Source organism: Ammospiza caudacuta, chromosome 3, assembly GCF_027887145.1.
Source record: "Ammospiza caudacuta isolate bAmmCau1 chromosome 3, bAmmCau1.pri, whole genome shotgun sequence".
Lineage (NCBI taxonomy): Eukaryota > Metazoa > Chordata > Aves > Passeriformes > Passerellidae > Ammospiza > Ammospiza caudacuta.
The window spans coordinates 35779593-35803890 of record NC_080595.1 but is presented as its reverse complement, the minus strand read 5'-3'; the positions used below and the strand labels follow the sequence as shown (position 1 = coordinate 35803890).

The following is a 24298-nucleotide window of genomic DNA, read 5'->3' as shown; positions in this document are numbered from 1 at the left end:
AAATTGTGATTTTTACATTTGTGTCTGGCTTTTAGCTATATAAGGTTATCTGTACTAGAGAAGCAGTCTCTTCTGTAATTCAATAATGCTGTATTAGTAAGAATTACATGTTATAGTTCTTGAAGTAAAGATTTATGTAGTCTAAATGGTAATGTTTATTCCCCTGTAATACAGACCTTTTTATTAGTTAGCTTGTCTAGACACAGTATGTATTGCCAGAACTTCAATCTCTGTACCTATAATTAGGCTTTTATATCTATCGTCAGGCATATAAATAAAGTGACTGCTATTCTAATAAAAACAGTAACTTAAAACTTATTCAAGTTAGCACAAAATTCAACCATGTTTATTTAGCACTTTAGACACCCGTTTAGGGTCCAACAGTTTTAAGTTGGCAGTTTTTTACAGTACTTAAATTGAGGTCAGAATTTCTCTTTTCCTGTCATAGTACTTCCCTTGGTTAACATGAATCGTATTTTGTAGGAGCTGGAGTGAAGTCTAAAAATGTGTAAATCAAACTAAATGAACACTTCAGTGTAGTGAAGACAAGATCTTTGAAATTAACTTTTTGCCATGGCCTTTTTAATGACCTCTTTCATATTATTCTAAAGTTGTCATCATTCAGACACTAGAGTCTGTTAAGATTTGGACTATTATAAAGAAACCAGATAAAAACATTTAAATTACTTTTTCCTCATTAAATATAGGATTACTGAAAAGCGATATGCTGAAGTCTGTGTTTTTGATGCAATGCCATGCCATTAACAAGGTGACAAAAGATGCCAGCTTCTATTTAGTGTAATGTGTCTGTTCTTATTTTTTATAATTTTAGATTGCTTTTTCAGAAGCATCAAATTACATCAAATGGTTTACATGCTCTTGTATTCGTTTTATCAAGAGATTTTTCAGCGAGTGATCAGTGCTTCTATCTTTGTTCCCGAGCTCCAAGAAAAATGAGATTCCAACTTTCACTCAAACTAATCATGGAGATGCCATCTGTTTCAGTAGTAGACAAAAATAAGTTTGTTCTAGACTGAACTTCAGTAATGGGAATATTTTTGACTTGATTTGCTTAGTGAAGTCATCATAAAGTAAATTATGAGTAGAGAAAATAAATTAATATTTTCTAAACTATTTAAATTTGGTTGTTTTTTTTCCATATATATACTATACAAAACCTAAATTTGGACCCAAAGCCTTCTTGGCAAATACAACATTTTGTCCTTTTTTAACAAAAAATATTAGAAATCCCTTTAATTTGTATTGTTGCTTTTGTTTAGCCATGAATGTATCTCCTATGAATAGTATTGATCTAACAAGAGTGTACGAATACCTTTTATTTCCTCAAAATTAAAGATTCGTAAGTCTGCAAGAATGGAATTCAGTTTGAAAAAGCACATACTAAACAAAAGCCTATGTGAAAGGAAGGCACTGCAGATAAAAATCCAAAACCTGACATTTTTGCAGAACCATTTCATTTGTGAGGATGTAGAATTAAAATCCTGTGTATACACAAATGATTTATTCATTGTGATCACCTGATCTCTGAGCAGACGTTAATTGTATTAATTGTATTAATTGTTCTGCTGGTCTGGTTTTTGACTGTTGTAGATGATTTTTAGTAGTGTTGGCAGAGAGTCTGAGAAGACAAACCATGTAAGAGTTGACATTTGTTTCTATGGTCACTTCTGCAGTCTCAGAACACTGTGTCTGTGTAGAGGTGTGCAAAAGACATTCTGGATGTTTTCACGCAATTATAAAATCATAAGATTTTTGGGCTGCTTTGGCCTACATTTATGTTCTATGAAAAGTTGAATTTCTTTTCAACAACTTATTATGTATTTTCTTCAAACATTTAGGTTTTATAATATAGATTAATATAATTTTAGGAAATCAATATAAAGACACACTTGTATGAAGGAAAATTGGAAACTTCAGAAAATTGTCATGCTTGGATATTTTTAAAATATAATCAAACTATTAAAAATATTAATGATTGGTGCAGCTAATTATTCTTTCATGGCTTAAATTGTATTAAATGTTTAAAACACTGATCTGGGATATGCTTTTTAATATAAACTGCCTAAAAGTCATTTACAGGTGAATTCTTAAACCAAATTGATAAGTCAGATAACATTTTAACAAAGTAATCCTATTAAAAATCTGTCATGTTTTAATGATTTATTGCATGATTATTTATTGAATAGAGGACTTGAATTCTAAGAGATGGGGTAAGGTTTAATGAGGAGATTGAAGTGGGAGATTTATTTCTGTTAAGCCAGCTATAGACAATTACTCTTTACAGTCTCAAGTTAATAAGATTATTTCAATGTTAATGTATTTCTATCACAATGGAAATTCACTAATGAAAGTTATTTACAAACAGAGCAGAATAGCCTGGAAAACTTTTGGAAAAAAAAATCCTTTCTACGTTTTTCCGACATATGTAATGCTCTGATGCAATGATCCATAGATCTGCTGGTCTGTATTAAAATGAGCACTTGTGTGTACACCTCTGGCATGACTTTATGCTGCAGCTGTTAAATGTCCATGTTATTGGCAGGTTTATTGGGTGTGTAATTATTATTACTGCCATATGTTACACTCTCACTTCCTGGGGTAATGAAAACTGCCTTCTCTGCTGATCTTACTTGTAGTTGTAGAATTAATGTCAGTAATGCCTTTACCAGAAATCTAAGAAAAGACAGAAATAAGTTTTTAAGAAGACTTCAGGAATCTGAAGTAATTCTTTCCACTTGGCATGAATTTTAATTCCAGCATTGCATAAGAATATGTCAGATTAAACATTCCTTGCAATTAAGAAACAATATCTTTTTTAGGTAAAGGAGACTGACAATTATTTGAGAAATTCCAGTGTAGTCACTGTGTGTAGGGGTTTACACACATTGTAATGTGTTATGCTTAACCAGCAATATTAGCAGTTAAGTTCCTAGAAGTTTGTTCTAGAATTTTGATGAGTTTTGTCATTAAATATGTGCTAGTGCTGCATGTAAGGCTTGCTTTGCAAAGCTCTAGCAGCAAATGTGCACAGTATGTCATGGAGAGCTTACAGAACTCTAAAGACCCATCACAGCAATATATTTAAGTAGGATTAGTTTTGTCCTTTTTTTCACTTAAGCTCCTTTAAAGCAGGTAGTAAAATAATTTATTATGAGAGATGGGGATTTATATACAGTGCTGGCTTGTATTTCTATTTTGAAAGAGCAGTTCTGATATTTTTTCATATGACTGGTTATGAAAGCATTAAAAGACAAAAATCTTCATATTCAATACTAGGTGAATCTTATGTACTTATTGAAATCTTGTCTCTAAATGAAAAAAAGAAAAGTTTACTTCAGCTGCAAAGCAAAAACCCCAAAAAACAAAAATGTAAGTGGGAAATAAAAAGTAGGAATATGAAGAGAAACAGGAAGGAAAAAAAATTTCTATAAAGTATTTGAAAACATTAAAATCAGCTCCTTTTATTACACATACCATTGCACAGTGCCAAATATAAATCTAACGTTAAAAATATTTTGGGGTATTGTGTAAATATCATATTTTGGCTGTTTCTTATACCTACTGCAAATAAATATACTGGTTCGGGTATACAGAATTTTTTTATGGGAAGTGCTTTGTAAATTCCAGATAATTTTCTTTTGCAAATTTAATTCTAAAATTGTATTTTTAAGGCAGAAAGTAAAGAGAATGACTAAAAATCTGAAGATTGTGCAAAATATTTTCTGAGAAATCCTGTCATTGCAGATAATATACAGAGGTAGTTTTTTGCACATCTGAATAGCACCGACACCTATGATTTTTCTTGTCCAGGTAGCAAAATGTTAAAATTCTGAGTACTTGTGTGTGTAACTTGGGAAATAAGACTTAAAAAAACCCAGAAAGTCCTAGAAAATGTAGTTGATTCTGCTAATTCTCAAAGTGAATATTGCATTTCTGATGGTCATATCAGAATAGGAATTGAATTGAATTGAATTGAATTGAATTGAATTGAATTGAATTGAATTGAATAGAAATCACTGAGGTTGGAAGATACCTTCAAGATAATCCAGTTGAACCATCCACCCAGCACTGTCACCCCTAAACCACTAAGCCATCACCCAGTGCCACATCCAGATGCCTCTTGCATGCCTCCAGGGATGGTGACTCCACCATATCCCTGGGCAAACTATTCCAATGCCTGACCACCCTGACAGTGAATAAAAAGAAAAATCTAGTGTCTAATCTGAATCTGCCTTGTCTCAGTTTTGGGCCATTTCCTCTGATCCTCTCACTGCAGGCACTGTTAAGAAACCAGCCCCACCTCACTACAGGCTCCTTCCAGGTGGTTGTGGAGAGTGATGAGATCCCACCTGAGCTTCTTCTCATCCAGACTGAGCAAACCAACTCCCCCAGTCATTCCTCACAAGACATGTACCCTAGTAAAGGATCTCTGAATCTCTCTTTGGTTAAGCCTCTGTTTTCCCAAATATTCCATAGTTTCCTTCCTAGCCTCTCCTAGTTTTGTTTCAATCATAGTATCACTACACCTGGGTGCCAGCTACCAATTATTGCTTCCTTGCTTGCCTTGTAAAAACAGTTGCTCAGCTGTCTTTTGTCACTGAGGGTCTTTGAAGAGTGAGAGTTCCCTTTCTACAGATAATCCTGCTACTTTTTCTGCCCCTTTCATTTTAGTCTTGCCAGTTATGAAATCCCTTCAGGATTTCAGTCCCTAAAGAGGTTGATGTTCACAACCTACCCATCTCTTCAGCTTCCCAAAACTCACTTGCAATTGCCTTTCTTCCTATACATATATTTTACTTGCTCTGGTTTTAAAAGAGCAGTGACAACCACTATCTTCAGTATTTGCTAGGAGATTTTTTCTTAAAGATGTCTGTATTTAGTCTGATATATAATGTCCTTCATCTTGGTAGATGACTTTTTATAGTAGGATTTTAAAGGTAAGGCTGTTTTATAGATCACTCTTTGTAATATTTAGAAAGGTGTAAGAACTTGCATTTCAAGTCTGTGAGAAAAATAATGAAGGGTGGTTCAGATCAAGATCTCTATTAATTTTTTTTGCTTCATGATTTTCTGTTTCCTATTGTAATAAATTCTGATGCATTTAACTTTCCTAAAAATGCACTTCTGTGTACTAAAAAAGTACTTCTGTAGTTTTAAACTGTTTTTAGAACACTTCTGTTTCTAAAAAATACTTCTAACTGAAAATAGTATTTTTATGTAACTAAAATTAACTTATACTTCAGATATTTTTATTTATATAATTGTTAAAAATTTTTCTAGTTTAGTAAAATTTACTATTTAGTTGTAGTTTGGTTTCTCGCTTCTTTTGATTAAGCTCTGTCTTAATTTAGATTCAAACTATTTACTAGCATTCTGTTTAATCAAAAATATTGGAATCAAATACTGTGCATATCATGATAATATAAACAGTTTATTTGAAATGTTAAATTTTGTGCAGACAAGTTAGACATGAATTTTTTTATTAAGTCCTTCATCAATGCTGGCAAACCAGTGTGAGAGATCTTCTCATTGCTGTACATCTCATGCAATTTGCCTACAGTCTTATTATTTTCAAAAGATGGTAATAAACCACGTATTTCATAATTACTGAAAAATACTGCGTCTTGTGTGACCAGCAGAATGCTCCTGCCTTGCCCAAAATTAGAAATAGCTCTCAAAACAGAGTATTAGCCAGTTATCTTCTACGAAAGAGTGTTGAACACTATATCTGGCTAAATTATTGGCTACAGGAATTGCATGATGTTGTTGACTTGAAGTTCTGAGCAGAACCACGTGGGGGAAAAAAGGTTGTCTATGAATAGTCTGTGTGGTGGATTACTCTCTTTTTTGGTCACCGTGTTTCATATTGTAAGGATCCAAGCTCTAGATTTGATCCTGCCAGAGCTTGATCCATTCTAGCTTGTTAGCTACAATGAAACAAATGGAGAGTGATGGTAGTTTACCTAAAGTTTAGGACATGCAAAATATGATTTTTGTTTATTTCTGTAGATTTTCTGTATAAGTAGAGATGATTTTTAATAACCTTTGCATCAGTAAAAGGGATTCATTCTGTATTGTATGTCTGCTGGGATAAGTGTTTTCAGGAATGGTATTAAAAGCATTCTTTTCCCTGGGAGAGGAGTAGTGAGGTGCTGTTATAGTACCTGAAAACTCCCTCACAGACATGAGGTAGCTGATAGTGCAATGAAAAGCATTAGCTAGGGGATTCTTGGAATCCAACTGCACAATAGAAAAACCTGTCTGAATTGTGAACGTGTTTTGTGTTCGTAACAGCTACTGGTGGAAAAAAAAATTTTAAACTGCTTTGTTACCTGTATTGGAGTAATATTGTCCAATGGTGTATCACATTACCTTTTTTTTCTTTTTTTCATTTTTGGCCTTTCATAAATTCTCACAAGAAATGCGCTTGTGAGACACAGCACAGGTGCATTGTTCCATCCTGCATCCTTTGCCCCTTAAATTCCTGACTTCAGTATATGAAGTAAATACTGACTTCAGTATAAATGATTCTATTGCTATTTTATCGTATAATAGTTTCATACACAAGTACTAACTTCCTCATCTGATGTAGGGTTGCTTTTCTCAGTACCTCAAATCAATTAGTTGCAGTCTTAATTCTTTACTTGGCAACTAAAATGATATCTTAAACATCTTAATGTGGTCTATGATAAATTGCTCCAGAACTACTCAGAATTCTTTTGCTAGAATCTAAGTTGCCGTTGCTACTATGGTCTTAAGCTTCTGTTTCTTTTAGCGCATTCTGCACCAGGTGTTTTGGTTGATAAAATGCAATCAGGTTTGTTTTCTTAAAGGCACATTGGTATCTGCTGCAACCACAGGAAGCTTTAGCCTTCATTTAGGTTATACAGTGCAACTTGGAATTACTATCTTGTGCTTTTTATACTTTCTGCTTTTTTTAACCAGTGAGAGCATGGCTTCCTAACATTCTGCATGCTTCCAGCTATTGTTCCTTTTTCTGTTCATCTATATGCTATGGCAACAAGTAAAATAAGAGGACATGACAATAGGATTTAGCTTGATTCTTTGGTTTTATCTTTTGTAGAAACATAAAGTCTTTGAATTCCAAAACACTTTCCAGTGCTTTGCAGTGTTTAACTTTTCAAGCCAGAATTAATGTTTATCTTGCATTAATGTGTGAATTGTTTTTCTGAAGAATTTGGCCAAACAAAATTAGGCTTTCTGTCTACTGCAGGAGATGGCAGATCATTAAAATTTGTTTTGGGAGCACCCTGATTTGATGTTTTTTCTGGTAGATGGGAATTGTGATAATGATCATCTCAACAAATTTGCCATTGTGATTTACCTGTTTTCTATGTTCAAATAACTCATCTGACCTTTACATCTTCTAAAAATATTTTGCATGCACTTTGACAAATTTTAAGTGAGCTTTTTCCCACTTTATATTTCTCACAGCTGAAGTTCAAACCACCTTTTCATTAATACTTCCTATATGTAATTCTAGAAATATTTTTCCAGAACTATGGTGCTCTATCTACTCCACAATCTTACTGTTTATTCCAGAAATTACTCAAGTGGCCTCTACAGGATTTCAGAAACTTTTTGAAGAGCCTGAAGTTCCCAAGTATTGTGAAATCTGTTTTTTTTTTTATTTTTCCTAATAGGATGCAGCACAGATGCCAAGCAATCTGAGGAGCAATCTGCATCTGCAAATGAAGAACTTTATCCTTTCTGCAGGGAGCCCAGTTATTTTGAAATCCCTACTAAAGAATGCCAGCAAGCTTCACAGGTAGCAGAGAGCACTATTCACGAAATTCCCACAAAAGATACCCAAAGCTCCCACGCAGCAGCTTCAGGGCACGCTTCCTTTACCATTGAATTTGATGACAACACTCCAGGAAAAGTAAAGATCAAGGATCATGTGACAAAGTTCACGTCGGAGCAGCGTCACAAGTCGAAGAAGCCTTCCTCCTGCAGCGGGCAGGACCTGCCGGGGCTGCAGACGGTGATGATGGCAGCCGAGAGCAAAGTGGCCGATTGGCTCGCGCAGAACAATCCTCCGAGAATGATATGGGAGCCCACGGAGGAGGACTCCAAAAGTATCAAGAGTGATGTTCCAGTGTACCTGAAGAGGCTGAAAGGTAAAGTGAATAGTTGCAGCTGTGCTTAGCTCTGAAAGCAGCAATTCCTCGCCAGTATGCAGTCAGAGGATCCCTGAGCCTATGCGGAGTTCAGATCTGGGCTGGGAAGCTGTATTGCTGAATTAAGTCTTGCAAAGGGCATAAGAAACCAAATGGTGAATCATTTTACAATCTATGCTAATTGGAGGTGTTCTAGTGTGGCTGAAAACATCAGGTACTTAAACACTGATCTTGAAAAAGAAAAGGAAAAAATCCAACATTTAGTTAAGCTTTATATATCTCACTTTTTCTCATGAAGTACTTTAAAAACCTGGATTGCTTTTTAGAATCAAAGCTCTGAAGTTCAATTTATGCTTTTAGCAACTCTTTCAATAGCATATCTTCTGTGATTATTTGAATGTTCTAAGAAAATCATTTATAGCAAAGAATACATCATATACTCATTCTGCTTATATGGATCATGTTTGGTAGAGTCCAGTTGGAGTCAGGAATCAGACATAAAGCAAGCGCTTCAGTTTTTATACTCACCTTGTGGACTGTTGTATTCATATGAGTGCTGCTGTTGAATGGAGTTCCAGGTGATCATACATGTTAATTTATTGCAGACAGTGACATTTCAAATGAAATTAAATAAAATGTTACACATGACAAGTGCACCTTCTCTTGAGTGTCACTTAATGGAATAGAGAAGCAGATAGTCTTGATGTTCAGATGAAGAGTCCAGTACCATTCAAACTTGCATAAGGAAAACTTCTGGTGAACTTTTTCAAGTCTCTCTTTTTTTCCATTTTTAATTTCAGCTGTATAACACTACAATTCTCATTTTCCTTGGCTCTGCAACATTATCATGTCTAGTTTGTAAACCAGCTGGGACTGGGTACAGCATTCTTTGCCTTATTGATCAAAAGTCTGCTTTTTAAGGTTGTCCCTTTCAAATTAAGCTAAAAATAAAATTCTGAAAGCAGAATTAGATTAACGTGCTGACATAAAAATAATAGTATATTATTTCTTCCAGTGTAAATCACATTCTTTGGCCTTCATGTAAATGTATTATATTCATGAATATTCTTATAAATACTAGCTGTGACACTTTGATAAATAGAAGGGGCTTTGTTTATAAGCCTTTTCCTGACAGAAACGCCACAAAGTCTGATTAATTTTCATCTGAAAGAGGTGTAAGTTATGGGATGCATATGGCCATAATAAATATCTGAATTTTGTAGTCTTCTATGGCCTGTTTGTATTCTCAGTCATCAGTTTTATTTTTAGATAGTAAATATACCTAGGTGCTTTGAAAGTTTGATGTTTTTTTAGAAAACTCAAAGCTTTTTTTTTCTCCTCAGCTTTTTCTTATAGTATTCTGTACTGAAGTCCCACTGCTAAATTAGACTATATGACTTTCACTGTGATGTTGGTACTGCTTTATTATTATTTGGAAACGTATGAATAATCACAGAATTTTTGTAGGCATTATTCTAACAAGTAGAAAACAGGAATGTAAGTTGGGATTTCAGCTGTGTATTCAGTGGTGTTAGTCTGATAAGTAAGATCAGCCAATATGTAATTACTGTTTAACTGAATAGTAGCTGCATATCCTAACTATTTAAATGAGAAAACCTTAAAGAAGCTGACCTCTTGAGAATCAAAATACAGAAATTGGACATTATATATATATGTAAAAGCAGAATTGGATCTAAAAGAGTTCAGAGAGGATGAAAGCGTTCCTTCCCAGCTACTGCGCTAAAACTTAGGAGCATTGACACTTTCATTGTACATGAGGTTGCCTTGTGTTAAATACACTTACTATGTGTAAGTATCCAGCCTTCATACATATTAAGGTATCATAGCAAAGTACATCTTTAGGTGTATGTATGATTTATGAAATATGTAATCCTTATTCATAGATCTCAGAGTAGTTCATGGAATGAATGAGTAATAACAACCATTTTACTTGCACACATCAGATGCTGAGAGGAGTGAATTATGGAAAAACTCATTGCTCTTCTTGGAAAAAGTAATAAAGAATTCAATCCAAGTTTAAGTAGACATTTCTCGTGATAAACTGTTGTAAATGTGAGAGGAATCCAGCAATATGAACAGTGGCTCTCTTTCCACTGTCGGGAGGACTTTATTAAAGTTTTCTTTTTCCTCTTAACCCTGCCTGGAATGTGTCAGTAGTCATTTGTAATCAACTGGCTCTCTAACAATACTGATACAATTCAAAAACATGCTATAGTACAGCTGGTAAAATACTGGCTTTTGTATGTCACTGGTAAGTATTCACAGATGAGAATATTGGAGAAAGGATACTTCAAATGCACTGCTGTTACTGATCAGCTTTGAAAATGTTTCCTTGTTTGACTTGTAGCAAGTTGATTGCATTTCCAGGAACTGTACCAAATTTGCAGAGCCAGGTCTATAAGCTATTGGAGTTTAAACAGAAATCCACTTTGAAATAATTTCCTTCCTAGTTTGCTGCTTGACTTTTTTTGTAGATGTAATGTTGTGGTCTTTCTTTGTTTCACTGTGCTATATATTGTTTTGCTTTGCTTGTAGGGAATAAGCATGATGATGGCACACAAAGTGATTCAGAAAATATTGGTGCACACCGGCACTACAGTAAACGAGCAGCACTTGAAGAACACTTAAGGCATCATCATACAGAGCTGAAAAAGTCACACCAGAAAGTCCATTCCACAGAAAAGCAGCAAGAGCAAGCTGGTTTGAGTCAGACTGCCTTTATGATTGAGTTTTTTGATGAAGACCATCCTCGCAAGAGACGTTCTTACTCTTTTTCTCAGAATGTAGGAGCTCTGTGCCCAGAATCTCCATCTCCGACATCTCACGCACGAGCTGAAAGAGTGAAACCTGCATCAGGAGAGAAAGTCCCTTCACCTGTGCAAGCCAGCACATCACACCACAGAGCAGTACATGGTGTTCATGCCAAACTTCTAAACCAGAAATCAGAAGAACCCTCTGCTGCGTTGCCTGCCTTACAAGCTGCATTGTTAAGGAGTTCAGGAAGCCTTGGCCATAGGCCTACTCAGAACCAGGAGATGGACAAAAAGTTGAAGAGCCAACATATTTCTGCTGCTACTGAAAAGGACAATGAGGATGACCAGAGTGACAAAGGTACTTACACTATTGAGTTGGAAAATCCCAATCCTGAAGAAGTGGAAGCCCGCAAAATGATTGACAAGGTGAGAAACCTGAAAAGCATTCTGATCTTAAAAGTGTTATTGGATGTGTGGGCAGCTCTCTATCCCTTCAGTTCTGCTTATTAAAACTGCTGCAATAACACAAGTTTTTAAACCTGTTTATAATGTTGAAATATAAAATGTTGTAAGAGCAGCAGCAGGCATTTGGCTAAACATTATTCCTTCTTGCATACTGCTGTTGTCTTCAAGCTTGGTAGTTTTAATGTGTTTCCAAAAGATTTCAGTACCAGGCACCAAAATTCATTTAACCATAAAAAATACCAGGCACCAAAAAATCATGTAGCTGGTACTTTTATCAGGATGGTTTGTGTTCTTGTGGAAATACTCATTTGTTCTTGAAAACCTCTTGTTTCTAGTTTTCATAACATGAATTGGTTCCATCCAAATTATCATATAGATATAGATTGCAAATGTTTTCTATACTTATTAAAAAAGTATATTCAGTAACAGTAACTTAATTTCAGTGTCACCTGTAAAGAGTAAGTATGGAAATGCTTTGATTTCCCAAAAGCGTTTATATGATAGCAGTGTAAATTTCCTAGTTTGCTTGTTGGTAACCATAGAAATATCAATAACAATACAAATTGTATTTGCAGTTTAAAAACTGTATTAAATAACTATTCTTTGGATTCAACAGGAAAATATGGGTAGCAAAAGGCTATGTTTAATAATTTTGCTTAACAGGACTTGAAATGGACTTTTTCTGCTTTTGTTGTGTTTTCCTAGATAATATATATCATTGTAGAATGCCTGCACCCAATTCTAGGCTAGGGTTTTGCTAATTACAGTAAATTCATTGTTTAGAATTATCTATGGATTCATTTGCATGTCTAAAACTTTTCAGAGCTAAACAATTACATTCATACATTTAGAATTCATCTTGGTTAGTGTTGAAAACTGTGTTTTGCAAGACAAGCTAGCTTCACTTGTTTGATTTTGTAAAAAAAATCTAAAGTAGTGGGGAAATGAAACATTGCATTATAGATTATTTTCTTTTAAAAAAGGTGTTTATGGAGCATTTGGAGACAGAGATTAAAGTAAAGGGTGTCACCTTCAATAAAATAATAAAGATAATAGTTTCACCTCTTTGGATTCTGGAAAGGAAATTTTTTACTTCTTTGAATCAATGTTCAAAAGACAACTGGGAACTAAAAGCATTCCAAATGAAGCAAGTAAATATTAAAGAACTACAAATTCCTACATTTATTCTTAAATTATAAATCTTCAACTAAATGATATCAGAAAATCTGTAAGTCAAGTTTTAGCTAAATCTAGTAGTTCAACAGGGCTGTTTTGGAAAGCATGCCAAGTAATAACATTTGAAAAGAGACAATTTATGTACTTGATAAAAATGTTAATACTGTCTAATATTTATAATCAGAGACCATGCTGAGTTGGAAGGGACCCATTAGGATCATTGAGTCAAACTCTCAGCCCTACACAGGACATTCCAAGAATCACACCCTGTGATTCTGAGAGAGTTAATAAAATTTCAACTTTTTTGTGGCCTTCAGTAGCCGTTCAGATTATCTGAAGTCAGTTTTTTGTTTGAATCAAATCTCTCCTGTTACAGGACAGATTCAGGAAGAGGAAGTGAATGGAAGCCTTAAGAATGATAGTAAAGTATTGCTTAATAATCTTAGTGTTATATAAAAGCTTTTGGGTATCATAAATTTCCTTTACTGCTAACTTTAAAGGTGTCACCACTACGTATTAAAGATTTACTATGAAGTAAAGCAGAGATATTTTCTCTTCAAGGTCTTCTGTATCATTTCACTTAGTATCTGTGTTGAAATCTTATGAACACTATATTTTACACCCAGTTCAAAGAGCCCTGCTATGCAATTATTATTTGATTTGGTAATATGAAGTAGTATGATACTATTTTTATGAAGTGCAGAAAAACAGCCAATGAAGAAAATCTAAACCAAATGGAAGCCAAAAATTTTCTCCTCCAGCTGAGCTCAGCTTTGCTTCCTTCCTATTTTAAATTGCTAATGCTTTGGATAATCTTACTTGGCCAAAGGGGGATAAGTGAGGTATAAGACAAGGACTTTGTAAGCCTGTTGACTCCTGTGCTTCTTTATTGAGGATTTAAGAGAATTATTGGTATACATCTTATCAATTATTTCAGTATAACCACTCTTTCATTGTTGGCAAGTCAGTCCTTTTTCTGAGTAGTTACTATGCCTGCTCAACTGAGTCATTTAAGGGTGTCTCTTGGGTCCAAACTTTAATTGAAATTCAGGAGTTTACTTTGCTGGGATTGGGATGAAAATGCACTATAAATAGGATCACTTTGTAAAACATTTGCACAAATAATGCATTCTTCTGAGTAGCAATTTACATTAGAATGGTGCTAAAATCTGTGTGTGGTTTACCTAAAAAATTTTCAATGGAATAAAGTAATTCTGTATTTGGATATTTTCTCCCTTTTATTGGAGAAAAGGATGAGAATGACCAAATTATCCAAAGATTACTCCCAAGTGTGACTCATTCTTGGCCTTAGCCTTATTTTTCTCTGGAAAGAAACATAAGAGCAAACCACAATTGCAAGAATAGTATTAACATGTAAAAAATCAAGGTGAGATTATTAATGCTTCTTTACATTAAGAATCCAAGAGAAACGTACAGGAAGGCAAAGTTAAAATTCTCAGAAAAAAAAAATTGAAAACACCCATCTCTCTGTGTAATTCTAAGAAAAGGGGAGTACAAATCTTAATGTTGAGCTGTATTACTTCCTTCAAAAGTACTATTTTTGCTTAGTGTAGCCTGTTGCTAAAGATTGAAGGAAATAGTCTCAAGGAGAATAGATGCTTGTGTGAAATTATATTTAAAAGCCTTATTCAGCATCTTTATTTCATTTAGATTGCTAAGGATCCAGTTCTTCCTCTGGTGCTTTTCAGCCTCTAAGAAAAAAGTATTGTCACTATAGCAGAAAAGGAGCAGAATAGCAAATGACAGAACCTTTGTTTCTCAACCATTTTAAAGCCTGACTTTTGAGAATAGAACGTGAGAAAAATGCATTATCAGAAAGAAAGAGGAAAATATGTCATAAGTAACAGACAAAAGCTTTTTAATTTCAATTCTTTTCCCTAACAGAGAGGGGTAATCACATATCTGCAGTCATGACTGTCTAGGGTTGAATGTCTTCTACTTACCTAAAATGCAAGTTTTCAAATATATTATTGCTTGTGTCTTATACAACTTTCGAAGATTTTTTAAAAATATTTAAGGTTAAAAAGTACAGTACATATGCACATAGCTTTCAATTGTAAATGTTAAAAGAAGATGCAAGTCGAAATTTAGTTGTGTCTTAATATTCTTTATGAATAGAGAGTACTTGAAAAATAACACTAAACTTTGCTTCCTGAAAGTCCTTTCATTAGTCAACGATATTTCTGCATGCAGGCGTTCAAATGTCACTTAAATTCACAGAGCAGTATGAATTGGTTAGTAGGCTAAGGTATAGAAAATATATTAATAACAGGAGAAAATAGATGATAGATCTCTTTTTATACTTGTAGAGCTCTTTTTTGAATTGCCACTGAGAGCAATTTCATCAATGTGGTAAGAAAGCAAGCTGCTCTTGTATGCCACAAAGCCCACCTTGGACATATGTGTCATAAAATATCCTCCACTCAAATAGCATCAGAAGGACACGACTTTTTTCTAGCAGAATAATGGTCTTATTGTTGCAGCTAACAGCTAAGTACAAAATGAAAGAAATTCAGGATCTTGATTTAATTTAGAACATGTTTTCAGTGTTAAGTTTTCCATATAAAATACATGAGTAAATGGGGCACAGTTGTAGGATTTGTTTTTCCTCTACATCCAGCCTTTATGCTCTTTAGATGGATTCAGCGCTTTCTTCTGTTAACACTTAGCAATTGCTTTCTTTTTATCTCTGAGTTGTAAATTTTCTGTCCATTTTATGTTTTTTTTTTAAATAAATCAATCTATTAGACGAAAGTTGTTCTCAGAAGTCATATCACATTAAAAAATCTTCATAGGCCACAGGAAACGTAAGTCTGCCAGTGGATGAAAGAATTTAAAATGATGCTTCTGCAGTTCATCTTCCTTTTTTGTAGATATAAAGAGATTATCATGCTAATGACTTTCTTTTTTCAATAAAGCAAAGTACTGCCAGTAATAAATATTAATAAATGAATGTGCAAATAATTCTGCATGTGTTTGGAATATTAAATACTTTGAAGCTATTGCAGTAAATAAAAAGCAACTCAATGGGGGGTTTTGCGAGTTCTTTGGGGGTTTTCTTCAAGGCTCTTTTTCTGTTTGTTTTGTGTAGGGTGTTTTGTTGTCTTTCTTCTTCAGCAGTTTCATTTAAGGGTATTTAAAAATTGAAATATTTTATAAAACTTACTATAGCAGATGTAAGCTCTTCTATACATGTGTGGGAAGGGATGGAATAGAATTGAGGCTATATGACGGTTTCAAGTCCTGTCAGATAACCAGGAAATCTGGGATGTTACAGCAGTTCATATGCATATGGAAACATTTGGCTTTGATCCCCAAATTTTTTGGCTTTGGTCCTCAAAATTTTGGTCTTCAATTTTTTTACTTGATTTATGTTATTTTAATTTACTTTTCCCTAAAGATAATTGATTTTTTCATCAGCATATAAATTTAGATCACAAATTCAACTGATTCATACTGATTTCCAAACAGATGACTTGAAAAAATGTATCAAGATCAAACCTCAATCCATCCTGCCACCTTCAGAAAGACTTACTGTGACCATGTAATGATTTTGTTTTCAGTGCAAGATCCATATTCTAGATGTTTTAAAGTCTTTATTTATGTGTGTGGACGGGCCCTAGCAGTAATGATCTTGTTTTTAATATGCAGTCTATCACCTTGAATTTTATTTGATTAAATACTGTGCAATGAGTGTACATAAAATCTATCTCTATTGACACAATCTTGAGAGAGATTCTTGTTTTCTCTTTAAAATTTTGGAATAGTAATTATGGAGGGAAAACTGTATAGTTGTTCACTGTAGACAGCACATTTTCCAATTTTATTTTCTGGATCTTTCTGCTCATGGTGATAGTTATTTGTTTGGTTTGATTTCTTTTTTTTTTCCTTTTTTTTTTTTTTTTTTTTGAGTATGGATATGAATGGGAATCTGTTCTGAAAGATGATTGTTATATAATGGAATTTCCTTATTCTTTTTACACCCAGGGCATATCTGTCATACTACATTGTAATATTGGCTAACATGAATTTAAAGTAGTATTTACTTTTGAATGATTTATTGTTGTGTCTTTAAGTGTTCATAAATGTTGTATACCAGATCTTGTCTTCTCTCTTGCAAATGTTAACAATTTTTCAGTCAGCTTGCAGACTGTTAATGTTGTAATTCCTCTGGTTAAGGAATTAACATACATGTTATAGAACTGCTCTCAGCAATTTTTTCAGTATTGTAAGTGGAAAAACTACCTGGAAAGAATCGGTGGGTAGAGAGGAAGTTAAGAGAAAAAAAAAATCTCAGTATGTTTCAATGACTCTTTAAGGAACTGAGGTAGATGTCTCTATTTTCAGAAAATCACTTTCAGGTCTCCTGTCTTTTCACACTCTCTGGGTTTAATTGCTTTTACCATTGCTTCAGTGGTTTCTTTGAGAGAAATGCTTTGAACCCTACAGAGTGGCTTGTTTGCAGAATGACTATTTTATGAGTACAGTGCTGAAAAAGCAGCAGACCACTTGAAGCCTGTCCAATCATCTGAGCTTATAAATTTTGTCAAGAGTTCAGAGGATGTTTGTGACCTTTTCTTTTTATAAGGAAAGAAAACGCACTAAACTTGTTTCATTTTTGATTTGGAATCCTAAAGAAAATGAATTCTTCACAACAGCAAACAGGGACAAAATATGTATGCATGTAAATATGTAACTGGTGTCTGCTAAGAGGAAGCTCTTAGACTTGGCATGTTGATCCTTTTCATTTGCTTATGTGGCTTTTTTTATACCAGAGCATCTTGCATCTGATTCTATAACTTGCATATAGAGTTAAAATGACGTAAAGAGCTTCTGTGAAAATCCATGCTACTCATGAGACATTCCCTGCACAGAACACAGTCTGTTTACCTGGAAAGGCCAGGATAACTGCCAAGAACAAGCAAAAACTATTAAAATGAAACTCCTCAGAAGCAGCTTGGTTAAACACAGTTCATGTAGTAGCTAAACACAAAAAGAGCTGAGGCATTGTACTCTTATCTCACTTTGTGAAAGATGAGAAAAAATGTTTGCCTTTTGTCTTTTCTCTATGATCAATACCTGACTTTTAAGGACCAATTTGCTGTGTGTTATGAATGCCTGAACCACCTTCTGTGGAAGAATTGTCAGGAGCTCAGACTGAGCACCAAATGCAGCGTTACCGAGATGATCTGAATCCTCTTCCATTTCCTTCTCTCTGGAGTCCTCTTTTGCCATCAATCAGTCATACTCTGAGTGTGGTTTATTTACAATTTCTTCTTTCTTAGTGCACCCAAACTGTGCTCAAATCTGAAATCCTGCTTGTATTTTCAAAATCATACTTATTCCTTTTTTTTAATATATTTGGTTTTTGCTGGTCTGACTTTATCAGTTTACAGCTCAGTTTCTGAAACCTACTTTTGTCCTCTGTCACAAATAAATATGCTCATCTTCCTTTCTCCTAGAAAGCTATGAAACACAATTGCTATCATATCTTACATTCCCATCACTTTACAATGACAAATACCTTATTTCAGATTAAATCATTTGTTCCTTGTTAATTTTGGCATGATTCTTCTTTAATGCCCTGTACAGTGTAGACCCTTATTCCTTACCATTGCTCTGCTTTGTTTTTATTTTTTTTAACTGTTCATCTTTGAATTCCCTTGTGTCTTTCTTGTCATTGGGTTTCATTCTGTTCCTTTAATACAGATTGCCTACACTGAAATTAATAGCATTCAAATTATGATATTTTTAAAATATGTTTCTAAATTATGTCCCTTACTGTTGTTAGGATCTAAAAGAATAGCAAAGGAGTTATTGAAATTATTTTACTTTTCTAATATCATCATTAATGAATAGGAATTGCAGCTAGAATTCTTAATATTTCTTTGTTGGTTTTCTGTTAATTGATGGTATTGATAATTACTATATATCCTTTTCATTAAGACCTCAGCAGTAAGACTACTGGGGAAATTTTGTAAACTAAAAATTTTAAAACTAGATAGGATTCTTCAGATTTTCACGTTCTAATATACATGATTTGCTGTCAAACTGAGTGAACATATCTATTAGAAGTCTCAAATTACACTTTTTTCTGTCTATATCAGTATCTTCAGTAATGATTTGGATGAGCAACAAGCTCTGTGCTCATTACATACTGAATAATTATAGTATTGTAGAACTGCAGTGTGATTTTCTTACAACATGAAACAGTTTAAAGGTAAAGCAAGTAAGAAGTCCAGATATTATGAGCCTAGCAAAACATCTAAATGAGATACAACTGGAAAAAGTTTTTTTCTTAGTCAAGAGCTTTCAGCACATAGGAAGAACATCAGGTGAGTTTTGTGGGTGTGGGGGAGGGGGTTAGCAAACCATTGTCTTCCTTCTTATTCAGAAAAAATGGTTCCTGCTGCTATTTGTGACCAGTTTTTATTTTAATTTGTTGAAAGTATTGCATATATTGAGGAAGAATATTGACTTCTATGGTTTTAAAGAATCATCTTATAGTTAATTCTAAAGTCATTGCGTTCACCTCTAGTATCTGTGCTGTAAAAAAATATTAATTCCCTGCTTTGGGACAGGAGCAGGGAAAGTTAACAAGACCAATTCCTGATCACTAAAGCTAGCTTATGTTAGAGCTGTGTTGCAGCTATGGTGATGAGCAGGTGAACTCTGAGTCATGAGCTTTTGTCACAGGGAAGTGTATATGACCTGCCAAAAGAGAGTACTCTGCTTTCTGCAAAATTAGCCCTTGCCAAAGAGACCAAGGCACGGTCTCAGACTTGGTCCTGTAACTCACGCTGTCTCCAAAAATGTGCCAGTACCTTGTGCAAGATTTGCATCTTGCTTTTATTGTGTTAGATAGATTTTGTTAATTATTGGATTTGGTTGGATAAAGAATTTTAACAATTACTGGTTAATACAGATGAGGTTATAGTCTCAGAATATTGGAAAAACTGTTGCTCCTATAAAGTGATTAAATTTGTGAATACCCTCATTAACTTACAATTTTTTTTGCCATTAGTTAGTGCATATTTTCCTTCTGTATTTTTTCAGGGCAAGTTTGCATTCTAACAAGTAACAAGATAGCACTTTGAGACTTGTTATAGTTTTAGCCTGCTGTTTCAACCCTTTGTTACTGGGTGAACTGCAGAATGTAAATGGATTATCATAGGGGATCTTTGAAGCAGTTACTTCACTGCTTTGAAATGGAAAAGTATGTACCAGGAGTTCACCTTATCCCTCCTGCTCTGAAATACTTGGGGCTTTCTCAAAACTTTCCTCTAAGAGACCTGAGATGCTAAGCCAGGGTGCCCAGGACTTTATCCATTTGGGTCTTCATGCCCTACATGGGCAGAGACTAGGCAAGCTTGCTTGACTGTCCTCAGAGTGGAAAAATGTTTCTTCATACCCTGTCTCATCTGACATGAGTTGTGCCTTGTCCCCCTGCAGTGTAGCACTGTGGAGAGCCGGGCTGTCATCTTGGTGCATTCCCCACTGTGCTGTTAGGCAACCCCAAAGCCTTCCCCTCTCCAAAGTGATCAAATCCAGCTTCCCCAGACTGTCCCCACAGGTGAAATGCTCGAGTCTTTGACATATTGGTGGCCCCTGCTGAGCTACCTAGTTAGACAATGTCTTTCCTGTATCACCTGTTAATCCATTTGCTTAAGGAGCCAGCTGAAATGCAGGTTAAACAGAATTACATCAGGAATTATTTCATAGGTGGGTTTGGACACTCTTCAGCACATCGTCGTTCCCAGGACATTTAGCATGTCCTGATTCAATAGAAATTGTTTCATGCTTCATAACAATAAAGTAGTTATTTTCAAACACCATCACCACAGTTTATACACCATGTTTGTGTCTGTTCTACATTGTAGCCATGTGGCATAGACCCTGCAAGAACACCATGAAATGGTGCAGATTGCTGGGGTGTCGAGATTTTTCTCTGTCAGTCAACTTCCAGGATTTTTGTGAAAATTTTCATCCTGGGTTTTGTTCTGTAACTTCATGAAACTTGAAGCAACCAGGATGGAACAATGTAATCTTCCTGCGAAAATATAATTTCAGAAAAATAAATAATAGGACAGAGCAGGGCAAAAAACTTTTAGCTTTCCAGAATGATTTCTGTGAAAGTCCCTGTTGTTTACAGTACTATTGAAAAAGGATAAATTATTGAGGTAACTTATTTTGCATTTACACCTGTGTGGTGGATATGTGTGATTTGTGATGGTTAGTCACATACATGGAATATACAGAATTATTTTACTTCCTTTATCAAAAATAAAGGCTTGCTTTTCATTTTTCAAGCAGCCTGATATGTCCAAATCTGTATTGTTTGTATATTGATTGCAGAACCTGGCTTCATCTTTTTCTTCTCCATAGCACAGTTAATCAAAATATATTTCATAGTTGCTTCTGACAAATACAAGCTTTACAGAAAGAAACTTCAGTCTTTCTGTCTAAATAGATGAGAAATGCAGCAATATGTGTCATCAGCATTTCCTCAGAATTTTCTTGGTTTGATTAAGTTATCTCCTAGACCTTCCTTAAATGATTTTGTAATCATGAAAGTATTTAAAGAGAAGAAATATCTAAAGAATTGGAAGCCTTGAAAATAGTAATTTAGTTTTTGCAGAAAGATAAAGTCTCTATCCATTCATGCTTCAGTCACAACAGCTCACTTTTGGTATGGTTTGCACACATACCATATTGTATCAGCCCAGAAAGTACAAAATTGCATTTTCTAGATGGTGGAGAGATGATTTCCAGCAGAAGCATTCAGGTTGTTCCATGGCTGTTTCTGTTGAGGCTATATTCTCATTATTTGATAAATGGAATATTTGGATTCGTCAAACCTGAAATTCTGACAGTATTGCTTTTCTGCAGGTGTGTGACAGGTCTGTAAGTAATAATCTACATTTTGTCAAATACTTGAGTTATTTTATCTTGTGAATAATTTTAGTATTTAAATTCTTAATTATGTGTTAGTAGCAATTTTTTAAGGGTTTTTTATATATCACAGGTCTGAAATTTAGTCTTTGGGCTACATCACACTTACATGCATCTCCTCTTTCTTGTGAGAAGAGGGGCTTTGCAGTTGTATAGCAGTGGAACTTAGGCCAGGTGCATCCACAAAGCAAATGTAGAATGACATTGTAGTATGAAAATATACTTTTATTGAAGAAGATGTTTTGCTTTTCTTTCTATTAATACAGTCCCCAAATATTTTGCTTATCTCTTCTGATATCCCCACTGTATAGAGAGAAAGAACATTAGGAGTGCTAATACTTGGGTCTTAGTGATATTCATATCACCTTTCACAGAAAAAAATAGGCAATATTCAAATATGGTTTTGCAGTAATTTCAGTAATAGAAGAATAACAAAATTTGCTTAAACATGAGTTCAGTACTAGAAAAGGTAAGACTGAAAGTGTTATTTCTGATACAGTAAAGAAATTTGACATGGTAAATGAATGTGCTGTCAGATAAAAGGAAGCAATTTATATCAGCAGTTTGCTACTGAAGTCTAAATTAGATATGGATGTGTGGAATTCATATTTTCCTTCTGGTGCTTATGTGATAATACCAGAATTTAATTTCATTTAAAAGAACATATAAAATTCTGTAATCAATGAAAGGATGATACTCAAAGAAAAAAGTCTCTGCAAAATAGTGATATATTCAAAGAAAGGTGTCAGTGGACGGTAACTGGTTTCTATCTTCAAAAATTGCCACAACTGTACAAATCAAAAGTATATCATGAAAGCAAAAATTTAGGTTTTACCATTCTGTTTTTATAAAAATAAAGCAATTGTTTTGTAAATGCTGTTAAGCAACTTCTAATCCAGAGACTCTAGATTTAAATTGAAAATTTGGGGAGCACTGCCTGAATTTTAAGGCTTTTCTCATGAGAGCAAAAAACATATCCAGAGCATTTAAGAAAATTTCCTCAGGTCTTAATGTAATAATGCTGTAGCAAGGTCTTCCTGTAGTTAGCATAAGGAGTTGAATGTCAGGGTGCTAACTGTTATTTTTTCCTTTGTCTGCTTCTCAGAAGCTGACAACATTATGGTTTGTGGCCATCTAGTGGTGAATCCATTTTGAAAACACTAACCTTGTTCAGAATTGTAATAAACCAGTCCTCTGGCTTTGCTTTGCAAAACTGAATTACAGTACACTTTTGGAGAAAAAAGAATTCTCTACACCTTTTCCTATTCTGCACTAGTAGTGTTTGTTGCAGGAGGATAACAGCTTGAAGATGACAGAACAATTTTTGATGTTAACTGTTAATTTTTGGCAACCAGCTTGAATGTGTGTGGGAGGTTCATTTTATTCTGTAATTTGTTAATATCTAAGTCCCTAGTAGTAGTGATTTTATTTCTTACACAGAAATTTGAAAATTTTATTAATTACATGTTTCCAAGATTAAGATATTTTCTAAAATGTATTTGATTATACATCAATTCTGAAAGCAATTCACATTCCCTGTTTCTGTGTCTCATGAAAAATTTGCCAAACAGTATGGTGGTTCTCCTGCTAAAGTTCTTATTATTAACTGCCTTAGTAATAATGTTTTTCTAGTATTTTTTTTTTGAGCATTGTTTTTAAAATGTCATGGCAAAAATATCCTGGCTTGAGCAGAGAGATTAATAAAAGCATCATTGGGAAATAGAGCAGTAAAAGAACTATGCCAAGTCACGTCTTGGATGAGATGAGTCTACATGATTCATGAGACCTGGTGGAGTTTTAATATCTGCCAAATCTCCAACAGCTGAAAAACTGAAATTTTGTTTGTATTAGAGAAATAATTCAATATGCATATTAATAGCAAATGCAAGAATTTCTATTTCTTATTCTCATTAGATAATAGCAAAAATCTGAAAATTTGGTGGTTCTAGTTATTGGATTTTTTCCTTAATTGGTAAAATGGGTTCTGCAATGATTTCACTTTTATCTTTTGTTCCTTTCATCAAAGTGTCATTTTTTCATATCTGACCATTCCAACTAGCTAGCAGTTCTTTGAATTTTCACAATGTTGACATAGACTTCTGCATTTTTTTAATAATTGTTGTAGATTCTTCTTCTGTTTAATTCGTAAATTGCACTAAGGTGACAGATAAGCATAATACAATAAAACCTATTTATACTCACTATCCAGCATGCCACCATCCATCCATTAACATTGAACATTGTATCAGGATGGTATTGGGTTAATGAATGTAATGGTTTGTTTCATTTTCAGGTATTTGGAGTGGATGGCAGCCAGGATTATAATAGGCCTGTTATCAACGAGAACCAGAAAGATTTAGTAAAAGATTGGGCTATAAATTCTGCTACAGTAGTGCTGGAAGAAAAAAGACCACTGAGTACAACTGGATTTCTTGACACAGAGGTAGAATTTAATTTTTGACGGTCTTCTTTTTTCTTCCACTAAAAGAGAGCACTAAGAACCGACCAGTAAGTGTTAAACAGGAAACAAAATCTTGCCTGGAAAAGATGAACTCAGATCTATAAGTAATCTGTTTCTCCTATGCCTTTATTGCATCATCAAAGCTTCTCTGTCAGAGGCAGGCATAATTCAGTGTGGAGGTGTTTTAAAACTTGGCTGCCTTTCTACATGCACTGACACAAGTGTATTGGAAATGTAGCAGAAGTTTCTTTGCCTCAACATAATTTTGCACAGTATATTCTTCATGT

General features: G+C 34.3%; 1 protein-coding gene across 1 annotated transcript in view; it reads left to right on the top strand.

The window, feature by feature from the left end:
• CEP170 (centrosomal protein 170) overlaps positions 1-24298 on the top strand; it is a 94591-nt gene that overhangs the window by 36920 nt on the left and 33373 nt on the right. The window contains exons 8-10 of the mRNA XM_058801261.1: positions 7686-8162; positions 10719-11362; positions 23844-23993. Coding sequence (XP_058657244.1) covers positions 7686-8162; positions 10719-11362; positions 23844-23993 — 1271 coding nt within the window. The remainder of the gene's footprint in view (positions 1-7685; positions 8163-10718; positions 11363-23843; positions 23994-24298) is intronic.